The following is a 26,388-nucleotide window of genomic DNA, read 5'->3' on the forward strand; positions in this document are numbered from 1 at the left end:
CTACTAAAAGAACAAGAAGGAAGAAGAAGGAAGAACAGGTTGCCTTTCTATCAGCCCAGCCCACTGGTTCAGGTAGCTTATTGCAAGCGCCACTGCTTTGTTCTCAACGCCACACATGCGTGCCCTGGGGATGTGGGGGTAAGCAGGGATGGGATGGCTGCTTCCACCTTGCTCCGCTTTCCAGGGATCGTTGGACGGGGTCACTGGACCAGAGTGGAGGACTTTTGGTTTGACCCAGCAGTGGCTGTTCTCAAAGGGAGGGGTGGGGGACGAGAGGGAGCGCCACTCACTTGTGTAGCACAGCTATCTCATTCTCGATGCTGCTCTCCTTCCCTTCCAACACCTTCTTTGCGATGCACTTGATGGCTACCAGCTTCTGAGTCGACTTCTCTTCGGCCAGGACCACCTCGGAGAAGGCACCTCTGGAAAACAGAAGGGAAGGGGAGGGAAATGAGACGGTGAAGCAGGCCAGCTCAGCCCGGCAGGTGTGTACCATTCTTAGCCAGGTATGCAGGTCCCCTAGTTCAGAGGGCCTGGGGGTTTCAAGGCCATTTCATAGAAGACACTCTCCAGTAGGTACAGGTGTCTATCAACAGGGGTGGCCCAAAGGTGATTATTGGGGTACACATGCCCACTTTCTTATTTATCGTTTTTATCCGGGATCAGCACACATTTATGCTGTGTACCGCCCAGAGATCTTTGGATGAAGCGTACAGTCATACCTCATGTTACGTCCACTTCATGTTATGTTCTTTCAGGTTACGTCCCGCGGTGACCCGGAAGTACCAGAAAGGGCTACTTCCGGGTTTAGCCACTCACGCATGCGCAGAAGCGCAAAAATGGCGTCACGCGCATGCGCAGAAGCAGCGAATCGCAACCCGCGCATGCGCAGATGTGCTGCTGCAGGTTGCGCTCTTTTCATGTTGCAAACGGGCCTCTGGAACGGATCCCGTTCGCAACCATAGTATACAAATTTTATAAATAAAAATAATAAAGTCAAGTGTTTTGGCTGGGGGAAACGACTGCGGATCTTGAAGAGTCATCCCCCTGTCATGATGCAGCAGACCCAAGCTTATTTCGGATTTCAGGGGCATCTAGTTCCTTACGTTTTCTGACCGAGCTGTGTTTTAAAGCCACGTGCAAAATCAGGAACTTGTAAGCAACTTCAACGTCGTGCACAGGAATACGGCATGGATGGAGCTCCAAACAGCGAAAGCTATGGGGTGAAGCCAACCCATAAACACAGAGGGGGCGTGGGTGTGTGCAGGCAAGGCCCCTGTCATCTTCTGACCTGACATCCTGCGAGCACCAGGCCCTCCCCATCACACCCAGCTGGATCTCTCACCCAGCCGCTGTCACCACAGCAACCTGCAGAATTTCAGCTATTTATAGGAGAGCATGTGAGAGATGGTACCGGGCTGGCAGGAGAGAATGTGCCAGGAAGAAAGGGGTGAGAGGAGGAAGCGCTGGGTAAAGAATTTGGGAGAATGCGCCAGGTAGGAAGAAGACAGTGACTGGGCACACTGTGTTCCAGCAAGGGAGGGGGTGAGTTTAAAAGCAGAACCATGCAGGTTGCATCCGTGTAACAGCAAATCTAGCCAAGTCCTCCAGGATCTACAGATGGATTAGAAAGGGAAAGGGATTCATAGCTTGGCACCCTGGACGCTGTCCATGCTGCTTGCAGATGATGGGAGTCGTAGTTCAGTGAAATCTGGGCAGCAGCAGGAGGGTGGGGATTGGGCTATAATACGAGGAATTGCCACAGATTCCTGGTAAGGAGTGATACAGGATCTGGAGACAAGAGGCAGGGCCCCTTCTACCTGGGCAGAGGGCTTCTAAAACCTGTATCTCTGTGGTGGTGTCCCACTGCACAGGTGTGTATGAACACACACACACATCATACTCGTTTCTTGGCTGGCCTTGGCTGTGCCACCTTCAGAATAAGAACGCAAGTTGGCAAACAAAGGGCACTATCTATATTCCCCTCCCTGCTTATCGCCGGTTCTTGCGATTAGAGCCCTTTGGCTTTTCAGCCCCATCTAGGGCAGGGGATAGAAGAGGGCAGGGAAATAGCACAGTTTCAAAGCCGAATGGGCTCCGTCTCTGGCCAGGAAGGAAAGGGTTTGTTATCTGTACAAAGAGGCACTCTGGGCTCGAGCCAAGGAGAGATAGGTTCTGAGGAATCCGCTGCTGCGAGGACAGACAGAGCTCACAACCTGCAGCCCCCGTCCCCTCCATGGCACCATATGCCACTTGGCATATGCCAGTGAGCCCTGTTGCCCCGCCAGAGAATCTCCACCTGCCAGCTGCTTTTTATGGTCCAGGAAAATTCGTAGGAGGATAAGGCTATTGGTGGGTACACATGATAGGTACCCAATACCGCCACACAATCAGAGGAGGATCTGGATACCAGTTACGTACATATTTGCCCATCCAACTCAACACAAAGACTGGCAGCAGCTCCCTACCGCTTCAAACAAAAGTCTCTCACAGCCCTACCTGGATTGGCCAGGGGTTGAATTTGGGACCTTCTGTGGACTATGCAGAATTAGATAAATTAACAGGAAGGATTCAAAACCTGCGGGACCAGAGATTCTTAGACGACTGGAGTAAATATACAAACTAGTTGAAAAGTAATAGTAATGAACAGATTACGGTAGTAGGGCTGCAAGAAGATTTGTAAGGAGGACTATTTGAAATATTGCAAGAAAGACTATGAGGAGAATGATTAGTTAATGATAATAAAGAGTAATAGAGAAATTAAGAAATGCAGAATAAAGAATGAAAAACCATCAGAGGTGTTGACGGAAGTCCAAAACATTGTATAAGATAAGACGTTATGTTGTATGACTGTTGGAAATGATATGTTAAAAAAACTAATAAAAATGTATATATATATATATTTAAAAAAACTGGGGCCTTCTGCATACAAGCAGATGCCCCACTCCCTGAACTATGGCCCTTCCTTGAGTTGCTAGAGGAGCATCTTCAAGAGCAGGCTATTGCCCTCACAGTATGCTTGTGAGTTTCCCAGGCACCTCTGACCGGCCACTGTGGGAAACGGGATGCTAGACCAGTCCCTTCCTATATTCTCATGAAAAACAAAGTTACGCCACTTCATATGATGGCTTGCAAAACCTGCTGTCCAATCTGGCTACTCCCACTTCCTCCTGACTCTACTAGCATAAGTCAACACCCTTCCCCCCCCGCCCCCCGCAGCTTGGCTAATTTAACAAACATAACAAAAATCTGATGCCGCTGTTTTGCTTGCCATAATTTGGCATTATCGTTCCTTCCTAAGCATGCATTTTACCACTTTTTAAATCATCCTGGCTGAGAGTACCCCCTGCACACACACACACCCCAAAAAGGGTTGCTAAAATATATTCAGGAGCTGACTAATCTGATTTAGGGATAAGTACATAAAAGGACACGGGTGGCGCTGTGGGTTAAACCACAGAGCCTAGGATTTGCCGATCAGAAGGTCGGCGGTTCAAATCCCCGCGACAGGGTGAGCTCCCATTGCTCGGTCCCTACTCCTGCCAACCTAGCAGTTCGAAAGCACACCAGTGCAAGTAGATAAATAGGTACTGCTCCGGCCGGAAGGTAAACGGCGTTTCCGTGCGCTGCTCTGGTTCGCCAGAAGCGGCTTAGTCATGCTGGCCACATGACCCGGAAGCTGTATGCCGGATCCCTCGGCCAATAAAGCGAGATGAGCGCCGCAACCCCAGAGTCGGTCACGACTGGACCTAATGGTCAGGGGTCCCTTTACCTTTACCTTTACCTAAAAGGAGGTTGTGACCCTGAAGCATTTGTTGTGCTAGCGCCCATTGCAGCAAAAGCAACTCAGGAGGTTTGTGGCACCTGAAAAATTAGCAAGTTTAGGATGGTAGAAGCTTTCCTGGACTAAATCCCACCATCAGATGTGGTGGGAAGGGCTGACCTCAGCTGGCAAGTGTGGGTGCTTAGGAGTGCAGATCAGGGGTAGAGCATGTGATGCATTGCATGCAACATTTCCTGAGATCAGCCCCTAGTGTCTCTAGGTAAGGGCTGGGAGAGACCCCTGCCTGAAACCCTGAAGAGCTGCTGCCAGTCAGTGCTGCCAATATGGTGCTAGATGGTCTAGACTTTGTATGAAGGAGGTTCCTCTGTGTTTATGTATGTGTATACAGAGGGGGTGGTAGGTGATACATTAGAGTCAAACGGCCTTGAAATGCACGAGGCAGAATCACAGACTTGTACAGTTAGAAGGGACCACAAGAGTCATCTACTCTAACCTAAATGGCCTCGGCCCAGCATACCTGAAGGAGCATCTCCACCCCCATCGTTCTGCCCGCACACTGAGATCCAACGCCGAGGGCCTTCTGGCGGTTCCCTCACTGCAAGAAGCAAAGCTACAGGCAACCAGGCACAGGGCCTTCTTGGTAGTGGCGCCCGCCCTGTGGAACGCCCTCCCATCAGATGTCAAAGAGATAAACAACCACCTGACATTTAGAAGACATCTGAAGGCAGCCCTGTTCAGGGAAGTTTTTAATGTGTGACATTTTAATGTTTTTTTTAATCTTTGTTTGAAGCCGCCCAGAGTGGCTGAGGAAACCCAGCCAGATGGGAGGGGTACAAAAATAAATTATTATTATTATTATTATTATTATTATTATTATTATTAATTATTATTATTATTACTACCCCCTGCAATGCAGGAATATTTTGTCCAAGAACCCACAACTCTGAGATTAAGAGTCTCGTGCTCTATTGACTGGGCTGACAGAGCAGAAAGGGCAGTCTGTGCCAATTCCATATAAAATAATAATAATAATATAATAATAATAATAATTTATTATTTATACCCCGCCCATCTGGCTGAGTTTCCCCAGCCACTCTGGGCGGCTTCCAATCAAGTGTTAAAAACAACACAGCATTAAATATTAAAAACTTCCCTAAACATAAGGGCCTAAATATAAGGGCCAAACCACACTTTTTTAAAAGGATGTTTAAGATGGCCTCTTAAGGAGAGGTTTGATGGGGAACTGGAGTGGGAACCCCATCTGGACCCAGAGCACATTCTGCTTCGGGTCCCTGCATGGCTACTTTTCCTTCAAAACACAAGTGACCAGACTGAGCCTCCTCTTAAAGACACCTGGCCCTAAAATGGACGCAAGATAAAACACGGTGCCCGTCTGCGGCAGCAGTAATCTAAACAGGTAACTTAGGGAGGGTGGTATGACTTGTCACACGGAGGCCTGCAGGAGAAGAACCCCACATGGATTGTGAGGAACCAGAGAAGTTTTCCTCCAGAGATTGGACGATGGTGACCACTGCGAGAGCTCTCACCTTCTAATCCTTTCTGTAATTAACACATTAATCCCGCTTAGGTGTCTTAGCCAGTCTCGGGTGCTGGCCTCCTTTTACTTTGCAAGCCAGCCAGTCTGAGCTCCTTTGCTGCCAGGCAGCTTCACCTGAGGTGTCAAACACAGTCCTTGACCACAGGGCTAAGGTTCATTGCCCTTTATGAAACGGGGAGGTTGTGGAGAGAGAGAGGGAGAAAGGGCTGAGATCTGCCTGCAGACTGTCTTGCCAGAGTGGTGCATGCTCTAGTTATCTCTCGCTTGGACTACTGCAATGCACTCTATGTGGGGCTACCTTTGAAGGTGACCCAGAAACTACAACTAATCCAGAATGCGGCAGCTAGACTGGTGACTGGGGGCGGCCACCAAGACCACATAACACCGGTCTTCAAAGACCTTCATTGGCTCCCAGTACGTTTCCAAGCACAATTCAAAGTGTTGGTGTTGACCTTTAAAGCCCTAAACGGCCTCGGCCCAGTATACCTGAAGGAGCGTCTCCACCCCCATCGTTCTGCCCGGACACTGAGGTCCAGCGCCGAGGGCCTTCTGGCGGTTCCCTCATTGCGAGAAGCAAAGCTACAGGGAACCAGGCAGAGGGCCTTCTTGGTAGTGGCGCCCGCCTTGTGGAACGCTCTCCCATCAGATGTCAAAGAGATAAACAACTACCTTACATTTAGAAGACATCTGAAGGCATGTTAATCTTTGTTGGAAGCCACCAGAGTGGCTGGGGAAGCCCAGCCAGATAGGTGGGGTACAAATAATAAGTTGTTGTTGTTGTTATAGAATCATATAATTGTAGAGCTGGAAGGGACCCTGAGTCTCACCTAGTCCAACTCCCTGCAGTGCAGAAATATGCAGCTGTCCCATACAGGGACCAAACCTGCGACCTTGGTGTTATCAACACCACGCTCTAACGAACTGAGCTACTCCGTGATCTCAGTTCTGATCCTGACAGCAAATTCCTGAACCAAGCGTGTGCTCTGTGGCACCTTAAATCTTGATTAGAAGATGCCCTGTGCCTTCATTTTGCATCCGCCCCTGGTTTGTAGATCTTGAAGTTCTTCCCTCTGCCCTACATGAACCACCACCACCAGTTGCCTTGAACATATTATAAAAGGGCTTACCTCCTTGCCCTGGGTTTCCCCCGACCCATAAGATTGGATAGTGATGTATGGACCATAAAGAAGGCTGATTGCCGAAGAATTGATGCTTTTGAATTATGGTGCTAGAGGAGACTCTTGAGAGTCCCATGGACTGCAAGAAGATCAAACCTTTCCATTCTGAAGGAAATCAGCCCTGAGTGTTCACTGGAAGGACAGATCGTGAAGCTGAGGCTCCAATACTTTGGCCACCTCATGAGGAGAGAAGACTCCGTGGAAAAGACCCTGATGTTGGGAAAGATTGAGGGCACAAGGAGAAGGGGATGACAGAGGACGAGATGGTTGGATAGTGTTCTTGAAGCTACCAGCATGAGTTTGACCAAACTGCGGGAGGCAGTGGAAGACAGGAGTGCCTGGCGTGCTCTGGTCCATAGGGTCACGAAGAGTTGGACACGACTAAACGACAACAACAATTGCATACACAGCACACGCCATCTATCTATCTATCTATCCAGATATAGATATAGATATATCGAGAGATAGAGATAGAGATAGATAGACATATATAATGTAATATATAATGTAAAGCAATTTAAAAAGGCTATTAAATAAATAAAACACACCCACACCCAATTAGATTTCTTAAGCACGAAGTCTTTCTATCCTTGCCTTATATCACAACCATGTTGAAAGAAAATATGGACACATATAAGGAAGTGGGGGACAGGGTGAGGAGAGAGAAAGGCTTTCGCTTTGTTTCTCGCCCAACAGAAAAGTTCATTCATTTCTTCTGCTGTTGCTCATGAAGACCCGCACAGATAGCTGAGTTGCTTTGCATCCAATGGTACTGGAGAAAGGAGAGGCTGAAAATAGCTACCTAGATAACAGAGAGCCCTCGCCACTTGCCAGACCTGAACCTTGAAAACCTTAAGGTAGCACCTGTGAGCATGTGCTACCTGAGGTAAAACCTCCTCCTTTCAAAAAATAAAAAATAGGGTACTATTGACTGGCCACATACTTCAGCTGCAGCCCAGGTCTCCTGTCAATATTGACGGAGCCCTGTGCTAATATTTGAGGCCACAGGTTTCCAAAGCGCATTCGCCACCTGTTGGCCCAGCCTTGGTACAAATTCAAGGTGGAGTGTGCCCAGCAGTTTAGGATGGGGCAGGGGAGAAGACGCTTGCCACTAATGGAGCCTGGACCCTGCATCTCACCCTACACCTGGCTCCTACATTTTAGACAGTCTCCTACTGGGGCATGAGAAGTTAAGAACCGAAGAGGAGCCCCTGCTGGTGTGGTATCCTGTTCTCATGGCAGGAAGTCGCCAAACAGGAAGTGAGCTATCAGCCAGCTTCCCCTGCTCAAGTGGAACACAAGGCAGAAATCAATAAGCAGCAGCAGCCTCATGGACTCCTAACACATTTTTCAAAAACTGATCAGATAAACAATACTAGGGTTATTATCTCTGATGGGTGTAGCACAAAATATAAGGAAGTGGTTGTGTTTAGATATCATTCTAAGCCATGGTTTATCTCGACAAGAACGAGCCTAACACTCCCTGTTCTCTTCATGTGCTCTCTTCCTCATCCAGCATAGCCAAGAGAAGACGAATGGAGGCCTCTAATTTCAATTAACCGCAATCACTGTTATGCTCGAACCCTAAACTGTGGCTAATCTTAACGATGGCTTGGTGAAACGAGACAGCTTCACATAAGCTATTAGTTGAAGTTGGCTGGTTTCAAACAAACCATAGTTAAGGTTAAGCACAAGATGTGGTTAATAAAATTAAAAAAGCAGACGCAAAATATTCCAAGCCCCTTCTTGCAGCTGTTTCAGAGGAGAAGCACGAGGCCCCAGGGGAGGGTAAACTCACTCCCACCACAGTAAACCATGGCAACCAATGTGGCTCTGAAGCATTTTTTAATTCCTGTTTCATGTAGACAAGGTCAATTAGCTTAGGCTAACAGCCTTGGAATCTTGATGATAGAAAACAAGCTCTTAGAACATCAGCTGGCAGCATCTACTGCTAGGAGATTTGCAGAAGGTGCACAAGGGTCCTTCCAATTGTTTAATAACAGAAAAACAACAAAGGCACCCTCTTCCCGAAAATGAAGAAAGCTAAAATGAAGAAAAACAAGCTGCTATTTTGAACCTGGCTCATGTTGGTGGGCCTTGAGGTTTCCATGAAAATAAAGTACTGTAAATCCCCTGCCTTAGAGGAGCAGCCCTCACCCAGATATCCCTAATAACCACATGGCTGTGTGGTGTAGTGGTTAGGGTGCCAGACTAGGACCTGGGAGACCAAGGATCAAATCCCCACTCATTGCTGAAGATGGTGACCTTGGGACAGCCACTGCCTATCAACCTAACCTACCTCACAGGGTTGTTGCGGGGATTAAATGGGGGGGGGGGGAGAGAACCACAAGCACCAGTTTAAGATCCTTGGAGAAAAAGGTGGGATGTAAATGCAATAAGGGACGTGGGTGGTGCTGTGGGTTAAACCACAGAGCCTAGGACTTGATGATCAGAAGGTCGGCGGTTCGAATCCCCGTGACGGGGTGAGCTCCCCTTGCTTGGTCCCTGCTCCTGCCCACCTAGCAGTTTGAAAGCACGTCAATAAATGGGTACCGCTCCGGCGGGAAGGTAAATGACATTTCCGTGCGCTGCTCTGGTTCGCCAGAAGCGGCTTAGTCATACTGGACATGACCCGGAAGTTGTACGCCGGCTCCCTCGGCCAATAAAGCGAGATGAGCGCCGCAACCCCAGAGTCGGTCACGACTGGACCAGGGGTCCCTTTGCCTTTAAATGCAATAAACAAACGAACAACGACTCACGTGCCCAGCACCTCCCGGAATTCATAGATCTCCCGGATATCTTCCGCTCGTTTCTTCCAACTGGGCTCCTCCTCTTCCAAGGGCATGGCTCTTATCGGGCTGAACCCCTGGGCTGCCCTATGCCCAGCTGTCCCAGAGCAGAGGGGCAGGCAGGTGGAGCAAACTCAGGGCCTAGAGATGAAGAACAGGGATATCGGCATTAGAACAGGACCACAAAGTAGTAGTAGCTACTACTATGCCATAAGATCCACTGTCCTGTAATATCACATATGAGCTACTGATGAAGCCCAGGATGGCGAAACAAGGCCAATATTCCGGAAATCCTTGTCTTAGACTCTGCGAAAGGATTCTGTGGAACTGCTACAACCTTTCATGTGGATTGTTTGGACCTTATGAACAGACAGGTGGAATAGACACTACAGTGGTACCTCAGGTTAAGTACCTAATTCATTCCGGAGGTCCGTTCTTAACCTGAAACTGTTCTTAACCTGAAGCACCACTTTAGCTAATGGGGCCTCCTGCTGCAGCCGCGCCGCCGGAGCATGATTTCTGTTCTCATCCTGAAGCAAAGTTCTTAACCCGAGGTACTATTTCTGGGTTAGCGGAGTCTGTAACCTGAAGCATATGTAACCTGAAGCGTATGTAACCCGAGTTTCCGCTGTATTACACGGATAAACCTTATGCATGAACTGACTAGAGAATGATCTGATCCACTGGGTCTTCTGCTTTGGTCGTTTGTTGAACTTTATGAGTTACTTCCATTGAAATGTATGATTTGATACATGAATAGTATACCTTATTTATCTAAGAACACAGCCGGTTACGTCTTGTGTGTTTATTGAATCTTCCTGGAGCTAAGCACTGCCTAGGAGGAGAGCAAACAGGGGCCAACCTGAGTGTTGCAGGAGTGTTAAATATTCAGTTTGGTTCTGCTCATCCCATGCATATGAAGGAAGAGAGTTCACCTGCCGCCTTCCAGCAGAAGGCTCTCACACTGTTCAGCTGCTCTGCATCAATAAAGCTGGGATCCGGAACCCCAGATGTGCCACAGCCTTCCCCAGCCAGATGTTTCAGCCTACCATTTTCCGTCAGCCCCAGGAACCACTGCTGGTGCTCAGGACTGATGCAGTCTAAAATATCTGCAGGTCACCAATGTCCAGGAAGGCTGATATATCATCTTTGATGAAGCAGCTCAGTTTAAAATTAGCTGATTTACGGAGGGACCTCAGAATTCAGATTATAGAGTCGTCCCCCCCAAGGCTTAGCCCAAGGGTCTGCAACGTAGTGCCCTCCCTCTGGATGTCTCTAGACTCCAGTTCTCATCATCACTGACGATGGGCCTTGCTGGCTCTAGGGCTGATGGGAGTTGATAATCTCACAACATCTTGAGAGCGGCACCAAGTCTTTCAAGGAGGGGGCAGTGGGGTGGGGTGGGGTACAGTGGCTAGACACAAGGGCTTCTTTTGCTTCAGCTCATCTTGCCCTCCCTCTTCCCAATTCCTCTTCACTTTTGTGCCCTTCAGCATATTGCTCAGGCTTTTAAGCCTGTTTGGTAACACTGCAGCTGTCGCCATGACAACAGCTGTAGCTCCTGCAACACCGAAAACACAGCTCCTTCCTCTGCCTCAACCTCCATCTCGCAAAGGGCCAGGCTTGCCCCTACTTTTGCACACTCATGCGCAACACACACCCACACCCACACACCCCTCAAAGCAGCCTTCTCCAACCTCATGCCCTCTAGATATGTTTTGGACGGCAACTTCTTCTCCTCAGCCAACTTCTAAGTTGGCAAAGGCTGACTTACAGCCTAGCCTTCATGCTGCCACGTGAGCTACCATGCTCAAATGAACTTTAAAATGAGCAGCATTTGGAGGTTTCCGGAAAGGCTAAGCGGGAGGGTGTCCATTTCCCTTGAAAGATTTACTCTGGGCTCATCCACATTCCCACTTGCCCTGTGCCCTGAGCGGTTTTCCACTTCCGCCCGCTCCTTTCCCACGGAAAACCCATATGTAGTGCTAAATCGGAGCAAACGTCAATCCGGAGAAAACCCGAATTGCCATTTGCTCCGACTGAGTGCTAAAGAGCAGCTTTCTCTGAGGGAAAGCGGTGGGAGCGGAGGAGGAAGTGTGGACAAGGCCTCTGGTTTACTTCTGCTCCTTATGCCTGATGCTGAAGACAAGGGCTGCCTCCAGAATATCAGTCTTTTCAAGGAGGGATTTCCATCGCATAGCAGGCACTTGGGTTTGCGCACTTGAAACGGACTAAAACGTTCCATGACTATGGCGCAATAAACTCACTTGTTAAAGATTGGCCTTTTTTGCTGTTAGGAAAGTGATGGGAAAGACATTAAATTGCACAAGCAATTCAAGGTGAAAATGGCTCCCTGCAAACAAATCAGATCAATAAAGACTGGGCATTTTCTAATGTCTGCTTCGCACAAGCAAATCAGGATTAATGCTCAACAAACATGTTGCCTGGAGGAGCTCTAGGTTTTCAGTCAAAACACAATAAAATCTACTGGGTTGCAGCCAACTGAGGCTGTGTACACACGGATACCTTAAAAGCACATTTAAGGTACAGTCTTTACCTCAGAGAATTCTGGGCACTGTCATTTACCCCTCACAGGGTTACAATTCAGAGCTGCCATTAACAAACTACAGTACCCATAATTCTTCGAGGGGAAAGAATGTGCTTTGAATGTGCTCTAAAAAATATAGTGGATAATACAGCCTACGTTGTACTCGGAGGAAACCTACTGAAATTAATGGACCTAAATTAGTCATACACACTCATTCCCAAGCGCCTACTCAAAGTATGATTTAACGCTGGATGCGATCTACCGTTCGCAAACATTTTGAGAAGAGAATTACGTAATGCTGTTCCCTTCCTCCAAAGGAAGGCCACATTCACCCGAGTCATGTGAGGCCACCTGAAGTTCCTCTTGGCTCTGTTTTCTGAAGTGAAAACAGCTCTGCTCACTGTAGCAGAAGCACATCGGGGGGAGGAAGTCAAATCTTATTTCTGTAGCATTCACCCAGTCAAATGGGGTTAGGATGTTCGCCTTCTTCTTCTTTTTTAAGAGAAGATTTGTACCCCTGTTCTCTTCCCGGTTTAGGTCTTCTCTCCCTCCCTGGGAAAGTTGGCATGTTAGGGGTCGAGAGGGAAGGTGATGCTACTTTATCCTTCTCCAATTGCCAGAGTCTCTGAATATCAGTTGCTGAAAACAGTAAGAGGGGAGGGGTCTCTTGTGCTCAGGTCTTGCTTGTTGGCTTCCCAGCGGCATCTGGTTATGAGAACAGGATACTGGAATAGATGGGCCACCAGCAGGCCTGTTCTTGGGCCACTCTTGTCATACAATGCTGGGGTTGATGCGAGTGGTAGTCCAAAACATCTATCTGGAAGGCACTAGGTTGGTGAAGGCTGTGCTATGTTATCTTTCCACAAGGGGGGAAGAAAGGTTTGTTAAAAGCACAGGGAAGCATTCAAAACATGCAATTCTGAACTGGTACAGTGGAACCTCGGTTTTCAAGCATCTCAGAAGCCAAACATTTCAGTTTTCGAACGCCAAAAACCTGGAGGTACAGTGGTACCTTGGGTTAAGAACTTAATTTGTTCCGGAGGTCTGTTCTTAACCTGAAACTGTTCTTAACCTGAGACACCACTTTAGCTAATGGGGCCTCCCACTGCCGCTGTGCAATTTCTGTTCTCATCCTGAAGCAAAGTTCTTAACCTGAGGTACTATTTCTGGGTTAGTGGAGTCTGTAACCTGAAGCATCTGCAACCCGAGGTACCACTGTAATTGCTTCTGTTTTCAAACGCACCTCGGAAATCGAACGGCTTCCAAGGCATGTTTCTCAATTTTCTCAGCTGAATTTTCTGACCACCCATTGCGCCTCAGTTGTCAAACGTTTCTGAAGTTGAACGGTCTTCTGGAACGGATTACCTTCAACAACTGAGGTTCCACTGTACCACTTCAGGGGGTCTGTACCATGAGTCTTTCTTTAATATGTTGTCTGGCTCCAGGTGGACAACACAGGTGTTAAGAGGCAAGAGGACCCGAGACAGCTCACGAAATAAATGAAAACAGATATAACTAAGAACATATACAAGAAATATGAATACTAGGAAGCAATTGAATAAGTAACTCTATTTAAAAGCACTGAGAACACTTATAACTTAAGAAAAATAAAAGTATAACACTGAAGACACTGCCACAACAGACAATTAGTGGCCAAAAGGACTGTCAGAACAAGGGGGCGGGGAGAGTATTTTCCTGCCAGCAAAAGGAAAGCAGAGAGAGAGGGCCAGGCTATCCTGTCATAGAAGGGCATTGCACAATCGGAAAGCAGTTGCCAAGAAGGCCCTCTCTTGTGTCATAAATCCAAACAGGGTGTAACTGTCACCATGGCCAGAGCAGACATCTCCAGGAACAGGCGGAGCTGGCGCACTAGTTTTAAATGTGCCCACATGCTCCTGGTAGTTGGTGAAACTGGTATAACTGCCTGCGAACTTCAAGGATTGGAGTCACTGCCTTTCCACACTACCCACAATCAGGTCAGCTGTTCATTGATAGAGCTGCATCCATTATGTTCGTTGATGGAAGTGCTAAGGAATTCTAACAAACAAACCAACAACAAAACCAGTGCAGTTTTGAAATTGATTGTTAAAAGCAGTGCAATTTTTGAAAGGTTCAGTCTGCCATCTTGGGACAAAATGGTATCCAACTGTATCCAAATCCAGACCAAAAAAACTGCTCCTTGATCTCAGGAACCACCGTGGAAAATTTGATTAATATACCCTTTGTTATTTGAAATTTAACAAATGGGGTGGGGGGGCAGAGAGAGAGAGAGAGAGAGAAAAGCAGAAGATAAATAAATAAATGAATAAATGAGAGAAAGAAAAATAAATAATATATGAACAAAAAACCATCAGCTCACATTAAGCATGCAATAGCCATAAGTGCGGCCATCCTTAGTTAAACATATAGGTTAATATAAGCCCTCCAAAGGTTCAAATAGGTATCTACATGAAACCGATGTGTACAAGAAATACGTTCAAATGTAGCCACAATATCTTAAGAGGTGTGCAAATGCACAGACAAACAACTTTCCAAAATATACTGTTATGAGTTTTTGAGTGCTAGACACCCTAAATTCCTGGATTCAGTAAATGTTAGAATTTAATCAATGCTTAGAGTGTTAAAACTGGGTGCCAGACACTGGATTTAGCAAGTATTGCAATATAAGCCAGGACAGCTTCCTGTGGCAGGAAATTGCCTGGGAGACGAGCCATTAAGAAGAACAAAGTAAAGGTAACGAGCCATTCGGAAAGCCAAAGCAGAGTTCAAAAGCAGAGTTTCAGAACTGCCTGTGAGGTGGCTTAGCGGGGAAAGGTTGCACTCTGTAAAAGTCAGCAAGCTGCAGAGAACCACAGCTGGTGTCTTTTTGAATCCAAGGCTACCACTAGGGGAGAAGCAAGACTCTCTTGGAGTGTCAATGCTGGGAGGCCCTGCATTGCAGGATCAGGTTGCATCATATCATAAAGACACCACAGTCGCCGCTGTGCCTCTGACCCTGAGTAAGCACGCCTGGAACCCCGGGAATCTCACACCACTCAGAGATGGGTCCAGTCGTGGACGACTCTGGGGTTGCACTCTCATCTCGCTCTATAGGCCGAGGTAACCGGCGTTTGTCCGCAGACAGTTTTTCCAGGTCATGTGGCCAGCATGACTAAGCCGCTTCTGGCGAACCAGAGCAGCACACGGAAATGCCGTTTACCTTCCTGCCAGGGTGGTACCTATTTATCTACTTGCACTTTGACGTGCTTTCGAACTGCTAGGTGGGCAGGAGCAGGGACCGAGCAACGGGAGCTCACCCCGTCGCAGGGATTTGAACCGCCGACCTTCTGATCGGAAAGCCCTAGGCTCTGTGGTTTAGACCACAGTGCCACCTGCCATGTTGGAGGCAATATGCCTCTGAATAACAAAGATGGGGTTCACAAATGGGGAGAATGTTGTTGCACGCCTGTCCTGCTTGGGGACTTCACAAGGGCACCTAGTTGTCTACTGTGACAACAGAATGCTGAGCTACATGGGACATTGGTCTGATCCAGCAATTCTAGCTGCTTCCCAGCCAGATCCAGACCCACACCAATGCTGTCCAAACTCCAAAGGGACACTCTGCTCTCTAATAACAGGGGTGCGGGACTTTTCCCCACATGTTCTTGTTGGACTGCAACTCCCAACCAGGTCTAGCTAGCATGGTCAATAGTCAGGGGTGATTTTAGTGAGTCGTTCCTAATCTCTTTATTCATCATATAGCCAGGCTTCTCCCACCTGGGCAGAAATATTTGCGTCAAGGCTCTCGTTAAAAACGGCAACATTAACAGCCCATTTTACATCAGCCTGCATTTAGATGAATTGACACATGATGCCATCGAATGACACTTCCTCCTACCAGGAGAAACAACAGCACTATGCCCCAGGCAACCTAAGTGCGGAATCATCCAGCCGAGATAGCTAAGTGCCAAAATGCAACTCTGAACCGCAAGCCAAGTGCAGCACCTACAGAGCTTAACACGGAAGGGCCGGGTCTGGTGTTCGTGAGTCAGTGTTGTATAATTGCAGATTCCTCTTCACAAAACTGCCTGGAGTTGAAGCCTACATCGGTGGTCAGCATATTAATTATTAATTATTATTATTATTGGTCCCATGTTGACTTGAACAAGTGCTGAAGGACCAACATACTGGTTCCACTCCCATTACACAGTGGAAATGTGTCAGTCTCTCCCAACGTGTGCTTGTGTTCATGTGCAAAAAGTCTGGGGAAAATGGATTTGTTGTACTAGGATGACAGAGTGGTTTAAAAGGTAAAGGGACCCCTGACCATTAGGTCCAGTCGTGACCGACTTTGGGGCTGCGGCGCTCATCTCGCTTTACTGGCCGAGGGAGCCGGCGTACAGCTTCCGGGTCATGTGGCCAGCATGACTAAGCCGCTTCTGGCGAACCAGAGCAGTGCACGGAAACGCCGTTTACCTTCCCGCCGGAGCGGTACCTATTTATCTACTTGCATTTTGACATGCTTTCGAACTGCTAAGTTGGCAGGAGAGGGACCGAGCAACAGGAGCTCACCCCGTCATGGGGATTCGAACCGCCGACCTTCTGATCGGCAAGTCCTAGACTCTGTGGTTTAACCCACAGCGCCACCCGCGTCCCTAAAAGAGTGGTTTACTTTGCTTTAATTGCACAAATCTACGTTTTGGGTATGAGCTTGAATCCCTCCTGAAAAACAGAAAGACAACTTGAAGGCAGCCTGAATAGCATGCAGGCAAATCCAGGATGCTCTCATAGGGTGGGGGATATGTAATGTATTAAATCACCTGGTCCTGCCAAGCCAAGGCACAGGCAAGGGCAAGAGAGTTCTCCCCTTCTGCGCGATAGTAAATTACAACTGTTTTGCACGTCTCTTGGCTTTCACATAGCAGAGAGCAGTGGAGGTACATAAGAAGGGGAGAACCCTGCAACTCTTTGGATCAAACCTGTGTGTGTGTGTGTGTGTGAGAGAGAGAGAGAGAGAGAGAGAGAGAGAGAGAGAGAGAGAGAGAGCGCTTGAGAGAGAGCTTTTCAATTTTGCTGTTGATCACTCTGGGGAGGAAGAGGTTAAGGAGAAAACAGTACACATGCCCAGGGAATGCAAAGAGACACCACTGGGTCAGAGATCTTGCTGCAGGGGGCCGGAGGGGACAAACTGAGATCTCAGGCTGCCAGTTGACCAACCGCTACCTTTAACCAAGAGTATTGCAGCACTTTAAAGACTAACAAGCTTTATTATGGTATAAACGACCATGGAGTAAAGTCCGCTTCATCAGGCTTTACATTAGGTAAAGTAAGAAAGACAAGGCAAGCCAGACAACCAGGGCTTCTTTTTTCCCCAGCCAGAACTCACCGGAACTCAATTCTGGCACATCTCAGGTGGTGAGAGGTTGTCACTATAAGAGAACGAGAGAGGAGTTCGTGGTGAGTTCCGGCACCTCTTTTTCTAGCAAAACAGCACTGCAGGCAACTAAATACAGCTTTGCATATGAAGAACTGGCAGGTGGGCAGCGACATCTGATGGAAAAGGTGCCAGTCTTGAAGGTGTCACAGGACTCTGAGTTTGGCTTTGCTCCAACAGACTAACACGGCTGCTGCCTGCCAATTCGTACCCTACAAGTTGCTACAAGGTTAAGAGACAAGGACCTGGCTTCTCTGAATGGCAGCCGCTCTGTAAGGTCTCAGGCGGGACCCTACTACCTGACATTTAAAAAAAAGAAAGAAACTGGAGTTGCAGGGGATTGAAGAACGCAAGGACTTTAATATGGAACTACAGACTCAGCTTCCCTTGTAGCTACTCTACTGCATCCCCATCCCAGGGATGTGAAACCTGTGGCCCAGCAGATGATGTTGCACTTCCATGAGCCACAGTAAACATGGACAATGGGGTGAAAACGGAGTTGTAATTCAACAACGTCTTGGGCTTCCCATCAGACCCCCCTGTATTTTCAGACCAAGCCACAGGGGAAGGCCAGAGACGTCAATAAACTCTCCATCGAAACCTTTGTATCTGGTAAATGGAGCACTGCGTACGCAGATGAGGCAGGCAGGAAGAGACTCAGTGCTACCCAAGGCAAATGCCATCATCGCAGGGATGTAAACAGACAGGCGCACACCCCTCTACAGAAACAGGCATAGGGTCATCTACACAGATACACACAGAGTCAGTGATAATGCAATATTCTAGACCAACACACACACACCCCTCACGTGCCCCATTTGCCCCACCAATTGCAGCATTCGTGCTAATTGTTTGCAGCAGAAATTGCTGACGGCATGTTCCCCTTTAGGGGTAGGAGTATGGTGGATAGGGGTGACTGCAGGGAGGTACAATGCAAAAGTGCCATCCTGCTGTTTGCCTGTATCCGGAGGAAGCAGAAAGGGAGGCTGCTGCAGTGGCGAACAGGCTGCTCATGAATGGAAGCACCGAGTGGAATGGAGCAACTGGAAATCTGCCTGGTTCTTATTATTTTTTAATCTCGCTGGATGAATCATCTGTGCTGGTATTAAAAAAAAACTCAGGTACGCAATTATTATTCCCCCCCCCCCAGAAAAGGAAGGTGAGAGGAGTTTTTAAATGGTATATGGTGGGGGAGCGTGTCTCTGTGTGTGTGTGTGTAAGGAGAAAACACGACATCAGCACAGTCCAATCAGTGCCCATGATGAGTGTGCAATTACAACAGATTATCCATAATAATGCTACAAAGTGGAAGAATCCTGTTTTCAACCAAACACCCAAAGTAGTGTGATTTGAATATTGAGGAAATGAGTAAAAAAAGAAGCAATACTTGGATGGAAAAGGCTGGCTTGCCCAAAGAGACTAAATGGGCTTCCCTCCCTTATTATTGGTAGTATGTGTCTTTTTTTATATATTCATTTTAAAAATTCCCACTTTCTCAGCTCTCCCTTTTACAAGAAGTGTCGCCCCCCCCACTTGTTCCACAACACCATTCCACAACAGGTATTAAAAGGATATATATATATATTATGTATGCATGTATGTCAGTATGCATGGGTAAGAGCTTTGCAAAGGTAGAGTGTTAAAGAATAATTTGGAAAGATCCTACATCCACCCATATGAGGACAACCGCTACACGGAAACAGGCACCAACAGAAACAAATACATTCAACAAGTAGGCAAAGAGACAGCCACACGAGTAGCTTCACATATGCACTTGTACCTTCACATGGAAGAACTACAATAGACCTACTGATAGAGACAGGTTCATGCCTACAAAACAATTGCATAACATCACAGACAGATGCAGGCAGGTGACAATGATAACCACACGCTTAGCATCATCATGGCTCGACACATGTACATTTGCTTGGAGATAAGCGCACATCAATGCACAGGGAAGAGCAAGATCTATGCCCATTTCTTCACTCAGACATGCATCATTTATCTTTTATCTTTTTTTAAGATTGTGCAGACGAAGAGCCGGGGCAGAGGCAGGCATATTTGGCAACGTGTCTCTCCTCCCCAGCTGCAGAGAGGCAAAGAAAGGCATGTGCCACTTTTTACGCAGCGGTTCCAGACATGGCATCCTGCTCCAAGGCATGCACAGTGCGCAAGTATGTGCATGGGTCAGATACAATCACACGCAGGCAGTTGCGCAGACAATGGCCGCGGCGACTCAGGCACACCTGTGCACCTATTCATACAGGTTCGAGCCATTCATACACCCTCTCCATGCACCGGACACACATTCGCACAGGCGATTATGCAGATCCCTTTTGGAGAGAGAGAGAGGAAGGATTGCACAACGCTGATCCTGCTATGCATGTTTACACTCCCCCCCCTCGGGCCAGCATGCCGAGGACTGGGAGCCTCAAGCAGGTGCAGAGAAACGGCCAAGTGCCGAGATGATGTGCTGCGGAGTGAGCGGCAGGCAAGGCACACGCGCTACGCCAGCTCCCCGTAGGAGGAAGGAAAAGGAGAAGAAGTAAATCGCACGGGCAAATGCAGGCAGCCAAGGCTCACACAGAGCAGATCTGACGGGGTGCAGGTCGAGATCCACGCCGACCTCCCTACCCGCACCCGGGCGAGCATGCATGCTCAGCAGCGGTAGAGGCGCGCGGGCGCAGCAGGCAGAGAAAGGCGCACGGCTGCAGCCAGGGAGACAGACAACGCCGCCGCCGCCAGCCGCCCATTCATCCGTCTCCAATCTGTCCCCGGCCGGCGCAGTCCCGAGACGCCCTCCTTACTTACATGGAGGGATCTGCGGTGGCGGTTCCGCCGGGGCTGTCCCGCTTTCGCGAGCTGAGTGCTCGGCAGCGGCTCCCTCGGGTCCTCCGCGCCCCGCCGCCGCCGCCAGCCGAGATGGGGGAAAGGCGTCCGTCGTCGCGCCCCTCTCCGCCTTCTCCTCCCCAGCTCTGTGCGCGCTCGCCCTCCAGCCAGCGGCGATGTCACCGCGAGAGGGCGGAGCCGGAGCCCGCACGAAGCCAATCCGAGGCTCGGGAGGCGGGAGCTGCCTGGCGACGGGATTAAACCGAAGTGAAACGGGGCTGGATGGAGGAGAAGGCAGCGCCGCCGCTCCATTCATAAATACGCAGCGCAAGAGCGCAAGAGCGCGCACGCTCACACACCGCGGCGCTCTGGGCTACCTGATTTAGGGATGGCACAGGCAGGGCCTCGGAGAGGAATTTTATCGAGGGGGCGGTAAAAAGTTTCGGGGGGGCGGTGTCCCCTTCTCCAGGAGTCATTTAGTTTTTATCCGCTACGGTTTGTAAAACCATGAGCTGCAGCCCCTAAGGTCAATATTAGGGTACTATGGAAGACGAGGCGGGGTGGAGTGGAGCGCTTTGTTAATTGTCTGTTCTTATTCTCCTTCCACGATAAATATAAATAAATAATGATAATAATTGCTTTTTACTCTTGTAAAGAGAGCTTTTCTGCACCTGCTTGAGGCTCCCAATCCTCTGCATGCTGACCCGAGTGGGGTGGACTTCTGAGTAAAAACATGCATAGCAGGAAACCTGACGAAGTGCAGGTCGAGATCCCAGCAGCTTAGGAAAGAGGTGTGATCAAATTGCTATTCCAGATGTTTTTCTCCGTTTTCCACCAAAACACCTCTGTACGTTAATCACACTGAGATCCAGTTTTGCCCATCAAGACATCAGAGAACAAGTCTTTGACCTTATCTATGCGACAGCACTTCAAATACGGTGGTACCTCGGGTTACAGACGCTTCAGGTTACAGACTCCGCTAACCCAGAAATATTACCTCGGGTTAAGAACTTTGCTTCAGGATGTGAACAGAAATTGTGAGGCAGTGGCGCAGGAGGCCCCATTAGCTAAAGTAGTACCTCAGGTTAAGAACAGTTTCAGGTAAAGAACAGACCTCTAGAATGAATTAAGTTCTTAACCAGAGGTACCACCGTATTTGAAGAATGCTGTAGTGTCCGCCAGTCTCCTGTATGCTAAATATACCCAGCTCTTCCAACCTTGTCTCAGAGGACTTTCTCGAAGCAGGCTACCTCGAAAGGACTAGTATACTGGAGGAATTTTAAACATTTGCCAGGATATCAAAGGCACAGAGGGACTCTGCATGTGCAAGGTGTACAACCCTCCCAAACACCTTAGGATAAACACCCACCCACACCTTAGTTCAGAGGAGACTTGAAACCTGCTCTGTCAGATCGGGGACAAGAAGACAGTCACATACACAGGTAAAGGTAAAGGGACCCCTGACCATTAGGTCCAGTCGTGGCCGACTCTGGGGTTGCGGCGCTCATCTCGCTTTACTGGCCGAGGGAGCCGGCGTACAGCTTCTGGGTCATGTGGCCAGCATGACTAAGCCACTTCTGGCGAACCAGAGCAGCGCATGGAAACGCCGTTTACCTTCCCGCCGGAGCGGTACCTGTTTATCTACTTGCACTTTGACGTGCTTTCAAACTGCTAGGTTGGCAGGAGCAGGGACCGAGCAACGGGAGCTCACCTCGTCGCGGGGATTCAAACCGTCGACCTTCTGATCAGCAAGTCCTAGGCTCTGTGGTTTAACCCACAGCGCCACCTGCGTCCCTGTCAAATACATAGGCTGCACAAAATTCTAAAATAAACTTTTAACAAAACAAAAAGGTGCTATAAAAAACTAATCTAATTTATCTAAACTCTGTAACAATTTTATTAACAATTTTATAAAAATGCAAGACTTCCAATGAAAAGAGAGCAGGGCTACCTGCCCCTGTTTTTTCCCTCTGGCATAAATTATTACATCTTCTCTTTAAGATTAGACAGAGGTTCCCTTAAGGGAGATGACAGGGAAAAGAGTTGAGCAGCTCTGTTCAAATTTCACCATCCATACTGAGCAGCAGGAATTGAACCATTGCTCCAAACGCACATGAAAACAGCCCTTTTCCATTGCTCTTCCCATTGTTTACCAGTCTCTGCTAGTTCTGAGCTTTTAGCTTTCCTGACACTGGCCCTACAGGCCAGGCTTTTCACCTGGTTACTTGGTTACCTGTTGTTCCTTACACTTCTCAAACACGTGCTCTCTATTTCCAGCTCATTAAGCTGCGGGGGCCACCCTGGCTTTCTTAGATGTCTTGCCATTCTCTCTCATTGGAATGGTTTGAGATTGTGCCTTTGGTAACTCCTCCTCCAGAAGATGCCGCCCAACTTTGACTCCTTTCCCAGTCAGTATATCTAGCTGCGGAATTTATTTATTGCATTTATATCCGCCTTTTTCCTCTAAGGAGCTCAAGGTGGTGAACAACCCTGTTCTTACAACCCTGTGAAGTAGGCCCAAGATTTCCCAGTGATCTTCATGGCCAAGTGGGGATTTGAACCCTGGTCTCCTAGTCCGACACTCTGACCACTACACCACATTTGCACTCAAATCCTATGTCGTATTTTCCTGAACTTGTTAAAAACAAAATCAGCTTTCCCGAAATCCAAGGCACAAATTTGATCCTTAGCTTTGGGCTTAACACAAAACGATGAGTTCCATCATTACTTGCGGCCACTTCCCCCCCAAATTTCCTGCCACTCCCATCTCGACTAACTCTTCCCTATTAATTCAGATCAAGGACAGACAACCCCCCTAATTCATTCCTCCACCTTCTGGAAGCGGAAGTTTTTGTCAGCAAGGTCTGGCAGGAATTTGTTGGGTGATTCCCTGACTAGTAGAGCTTGAAGCCTAGCTGATATCGGAGCAGTCGAAGTCAATTAAAGTCTTGCTTCCTTGAAACGTTTCCTTGTAATTTGTTCCACCATCCCCATCCTTTCCTTGGTTCAGTGGGCTGTGAAAGCCACAATGTGGCTTTTATTTCTTTCTCTCGATTTTTTTTTTACCAGTTCCTCTTTACAGGCTACCCTGCTCATCTTCCCCTGCAGGTGGTACACTTAAAAAAAAAACCAGCATACCTCCAATTCTTTTCTGCTACATCAATACTTTTTGAATTAGTTATATCCTCCAGCTGATCTAATTTGATCAGGGAGTTGTCTCCACCAAGCTTCAGTTATACAGTGGTACCTAGGGTTACATATGCTTCAGGTTACATACGCTTCAGGTTACAGACTCCGCTAACCCAGAAATAGTGCTTCAGGTTAAGAACTTTGCTTCAGGATGAGAACAGAAATCGTGCTCCAGCGGCGCAGCAGCAGCAGGAGGCCCCATTAGCTAAAGTGGTACTTCAGGTTAAGAACAGTTTCAGGTTAAGTACAGACCTCCGGAACGAATTAAGTACTTAACCCGAGGTACCACTGTACCTTCCCAGTAGTATTGACCTTTCCGTCGTAGGAGCCCGGGCTCACCTGCTTGTATTTCAAGAATACATCCAGAGCCTTGGCTAGCCTGCTCCAAAGTCTCCCGTGCTATTTTAGGGTGGGGTTTGCTAGATCCCCTTCAGCTTCTGTCAATTTCTCCTACAGCACTCAAATTTATCAGTAACATCCTCTTGGGTCCTAGCCAAACCCTCCAGTCCTTGACAAAGTTTACACCCAAACACACCAGCTGCTCTCGTAGTCATGGATTTATTGACACTCTGGAAGAATTTCTAGTGAGGCACCATGTTGACACAAACTGGAAGAGACCGCAGCGTGTGAAGAACTCATTCGATCCTTTCCCAAATGCCAGGTCTTCCTCCGGGCTTCTCCGCCACTGCCCTTTCCAGCCCCCAATACCATCTGTTCCCAGAGTCGCCTCACGTCACAGACCGATGAGGCTTGAAACCTCCTCTAGGCAGGCACAGCAGGAAGTGTTTGAAAGTTGCTGGTAGGTGAAAGGAGTGGGGTGGGGTGGGGTGGGGAGAGAACAGGCCCCAAGTGCGTTTTTAAATACAGGCATTGTATGCTTAATTAAGACAGCCGTCAGCTGGCCATCAAACTTTCAGGAGGTAAAGTCAACGGAGGTGGAAGAAGTCTGCAGATGCAGCTGGCGAGGTGTGTCCAAGAGGAAGCCCAAAGCCTTGCTTCAATCTCCTCCTACTGCTGTGTTAGAATTGTGCTATGATGCCAGCCAGAGTTTGAGGCTCCCTTGCGCAGTGCTGAAATATGGCATGACTACAGCAAGGGCAAACACACACTTACAGCCAGTTGAGTAAAGCTGGGAGCAGGGTGCTGGGTCCTCAAGCTTCCTGTCCCCCTCCCCTCCAGGCCGTTTTGACAGGCCAGTGGGGCCTGTCAATCACCTGACACCCCAATGCCATATAAAGGGAGCCGGAAGGTGAAACTTAGGCAGGGCGGGCAGGCAACAGAGGAAGAAAAGGCAGTGCTGGCCTTGCCTGATCTGTATGCCCTCCGAAGCCTGGCTAGATATTATGCAGTTGGCAGGGTTGAGAGTTCTCGACATGGGTTCAGCCAGGTCATCTCTGCTCTGCCCACTCCCTTTCCCCCTCCCTGTGGATCTGAGAAGTCTGCCCTTAAGGCAGCTCCTGCTTGTTTCTCTTTCCCATAGGGGATGGGGAAAGAGAACCTGATGTTTTACTTCTTCCCCACTCGCTTTCTTAGGGCTGGGCCTTTCCCCAGGATGATGCCAGGGGAGCCAACACACAGGTCCGGAGAGAATGGAAGATGACTCTCTATACCCAGCGGCTTTCCACAGTGGGCTCTAGCTGCTATTCCCATTAGTGAATTTCTTGTGTGGCTGGGATAGGTGCAGGCCCAGCCAAGGCCACGCAGCCCCTCCCTTCTGCCCAAATCTCACAGGCCTTGCTCTGCCCTGCAGGGAACATACTGCCCTAGGGCCTCTTCCAATCAGCCCTTGCATCGTAGAACCCAGGGGACCCCATTGCTCGATTCCCACACCAAGGCCAACCCCTCGGTAGGTACTTTAGACAATCAGAGAAAGGGGAAGCAGGGGGAGAAGACATCACACCACCAGAGGAAGAGGCTGAGCAGGACAGGGAGCAGAGGAAAGCCGTCAGGGCTGCCTCTCTGGCTCACAAACACCCACAATCCTCCACAGCGCAGGGACCTTCACTATTTGTCACAGGCCAACGGGGAACAGTGTGGCTGAGACCCTACGGGAGTCAAGCAGCTCCCTCTACTGCTCAATGCCACGCACTTCAGGCACCTATTTACACCGCCTAGGGGTCAGGTATTCCAGTTTCTGAGCTTCACTGGCCACTTTAACTTGGGTCTGTCCCAGATTAGGGCACTGGAGTGTTGTGGCAAATTGTTCCCAGCTGAGTGCCACTCAGGCGCTTGGGGAATTCTGGCCGCCGCCTACGAGGTCTTGCTGTCTCTGCAGCCTCCGAAGGTTCGCATGCAGCGTGGCGAAAGTGGGGCAGAAAATATGAAACCGAATCCGAAGCCATCCGCCTCCACAAGTTTAAACGCTGCAGACAAGAGTCCCGGAAGCGTCTGTGCGATGCTCAGACCCGACTCGTAGGTTCTGTCCCGTTCCCCGTCTCCAGTGCCGCAAGCCGGCCCTGCCGATGTCCGAGGAGGAACCGCCAACTTTAGCAGCAATCAAGGCTCCCCCTGTCCCAGCTCACATGCAGCGAGTGCTCCTAGCCACACGCAGGAAGGAAGGGTGGCAAGCAGGCCAAGTCCAGCCTGCCCAGGTCCCTGGCTGCAACAGGATGCTGGTAAGCTGAATGGAGGGAGCTGCTGCAGTCCATATTTGCAGCTGTCGCCTCCCTTAAAGCTGGGGCCTACACCGCGGTTCAAAATGGAGGCTCTTGGGCACAGGGGCTCCCGGTTAACACTCCCCTGGGATGCAAGGGCTTAGCCATCAAGCAGTTTCAGGATGCTCTCGCGCTCCTTGAGGCTCTTCCAGGCCTGGTCTTTCTCCTTCTTCGTCGGGGTGCGCTTCTTCTGGCGGGCGGCCATGATCTTGCGGAAGGCGTCCATCACCTCGTTGTCAGCCATGCGCACACGGTGGCGCAGCTCCTGTCTGTGCAGCTCCTCCTTGGCCAGCCTGCGAAAGGGTTGCAAGGGGTTAGGGGGTTTGCGGGATCTGCAGGTTGCCTTTCAGCAACGGGAAGCAGCCCCCGAAGCAGATTTGCAGCAGGAATATAACATGGTAATTAAAGAAAAAACTTATTGATATTTGACACACAGCAGTATTTAA

The 26,388-nt window shown here is 48.9% G+C and overlaps 2 protein-coding genes across 9 annotated transcripts in view; both read right to left on the minus strand.

The window, feature by feature from the left end:
* The window catches only part of CAMK1 (calcium/calmodulin dependent protein kinase I), a 41,761-nt gene extending 21,473 nt beyond the window's left edge, over positions 1-20,288 (minus strand). The window contains exons 1-4 of one of the 3 annotated variants that reach the window (XM_083602203.1): positions 20,082-20,288; positions 17,223-17,265; positions 9,280-9,450; positions 291-422 (exon numbers count right to left, since the gene is read on the minus strand). In XM_083602203.1, coding sequence (XP_083458329.1) covers positions 291-422; positions 9,280-9,365 — 218 coding nt within the window. In that variant the 5' untranslated portion in view covers positions 9,366-9,450; positions 17,223-17,265; positions 20,082-20,288. Of the gene's footprint in view, positions 1-290; positions 423-9,279; positions 9,451-10,074; positions 10,145-12,189; positions 12,812-17,222; positions 17,266-20,081 lie in introns of those variants that run through there. The other 2 variants (XM_083602204.1, XM_083602202.1) reach the window with 2 other exon arrangements.
* Positions 20,289-23,827: 3,539 nt separating this feature from the next.
* TADA3 (transcriptional adaptor 3) overlaps positions 23,828-26,388 on the minus strand; it is a 29,191-nt gene continuing 26,630 nt past the window's right edge. For all 6 annotated transcript variants that reach the window (XM_083602016.1, XM_083602020.1, XM_083602019.1 and 3 more), the window contains one exon: positions 23,828-26,235. In XM_083602016.1, coding sequence (XP_083458142.1) covers positions 26,043-26,235 — 193 coding nt within the window. In that variant the 3' untranslated portion in view covers positions 23,828-26,042. The remainder of the gene's footprint in view (positions 26,236-26,388) is intronic.

Source organism: Podarcis filfolensis, assembly GCF_964270895.1.
Source record: "Podarcis filfolensis genome assembly, chromosome: 2".
Lineage (NCBI taxonomy): Eukaryota > Metazoa > Chordata > Lepidosauria > Squamata > Lacertidae > Podarcis > Podarcis filfolensis.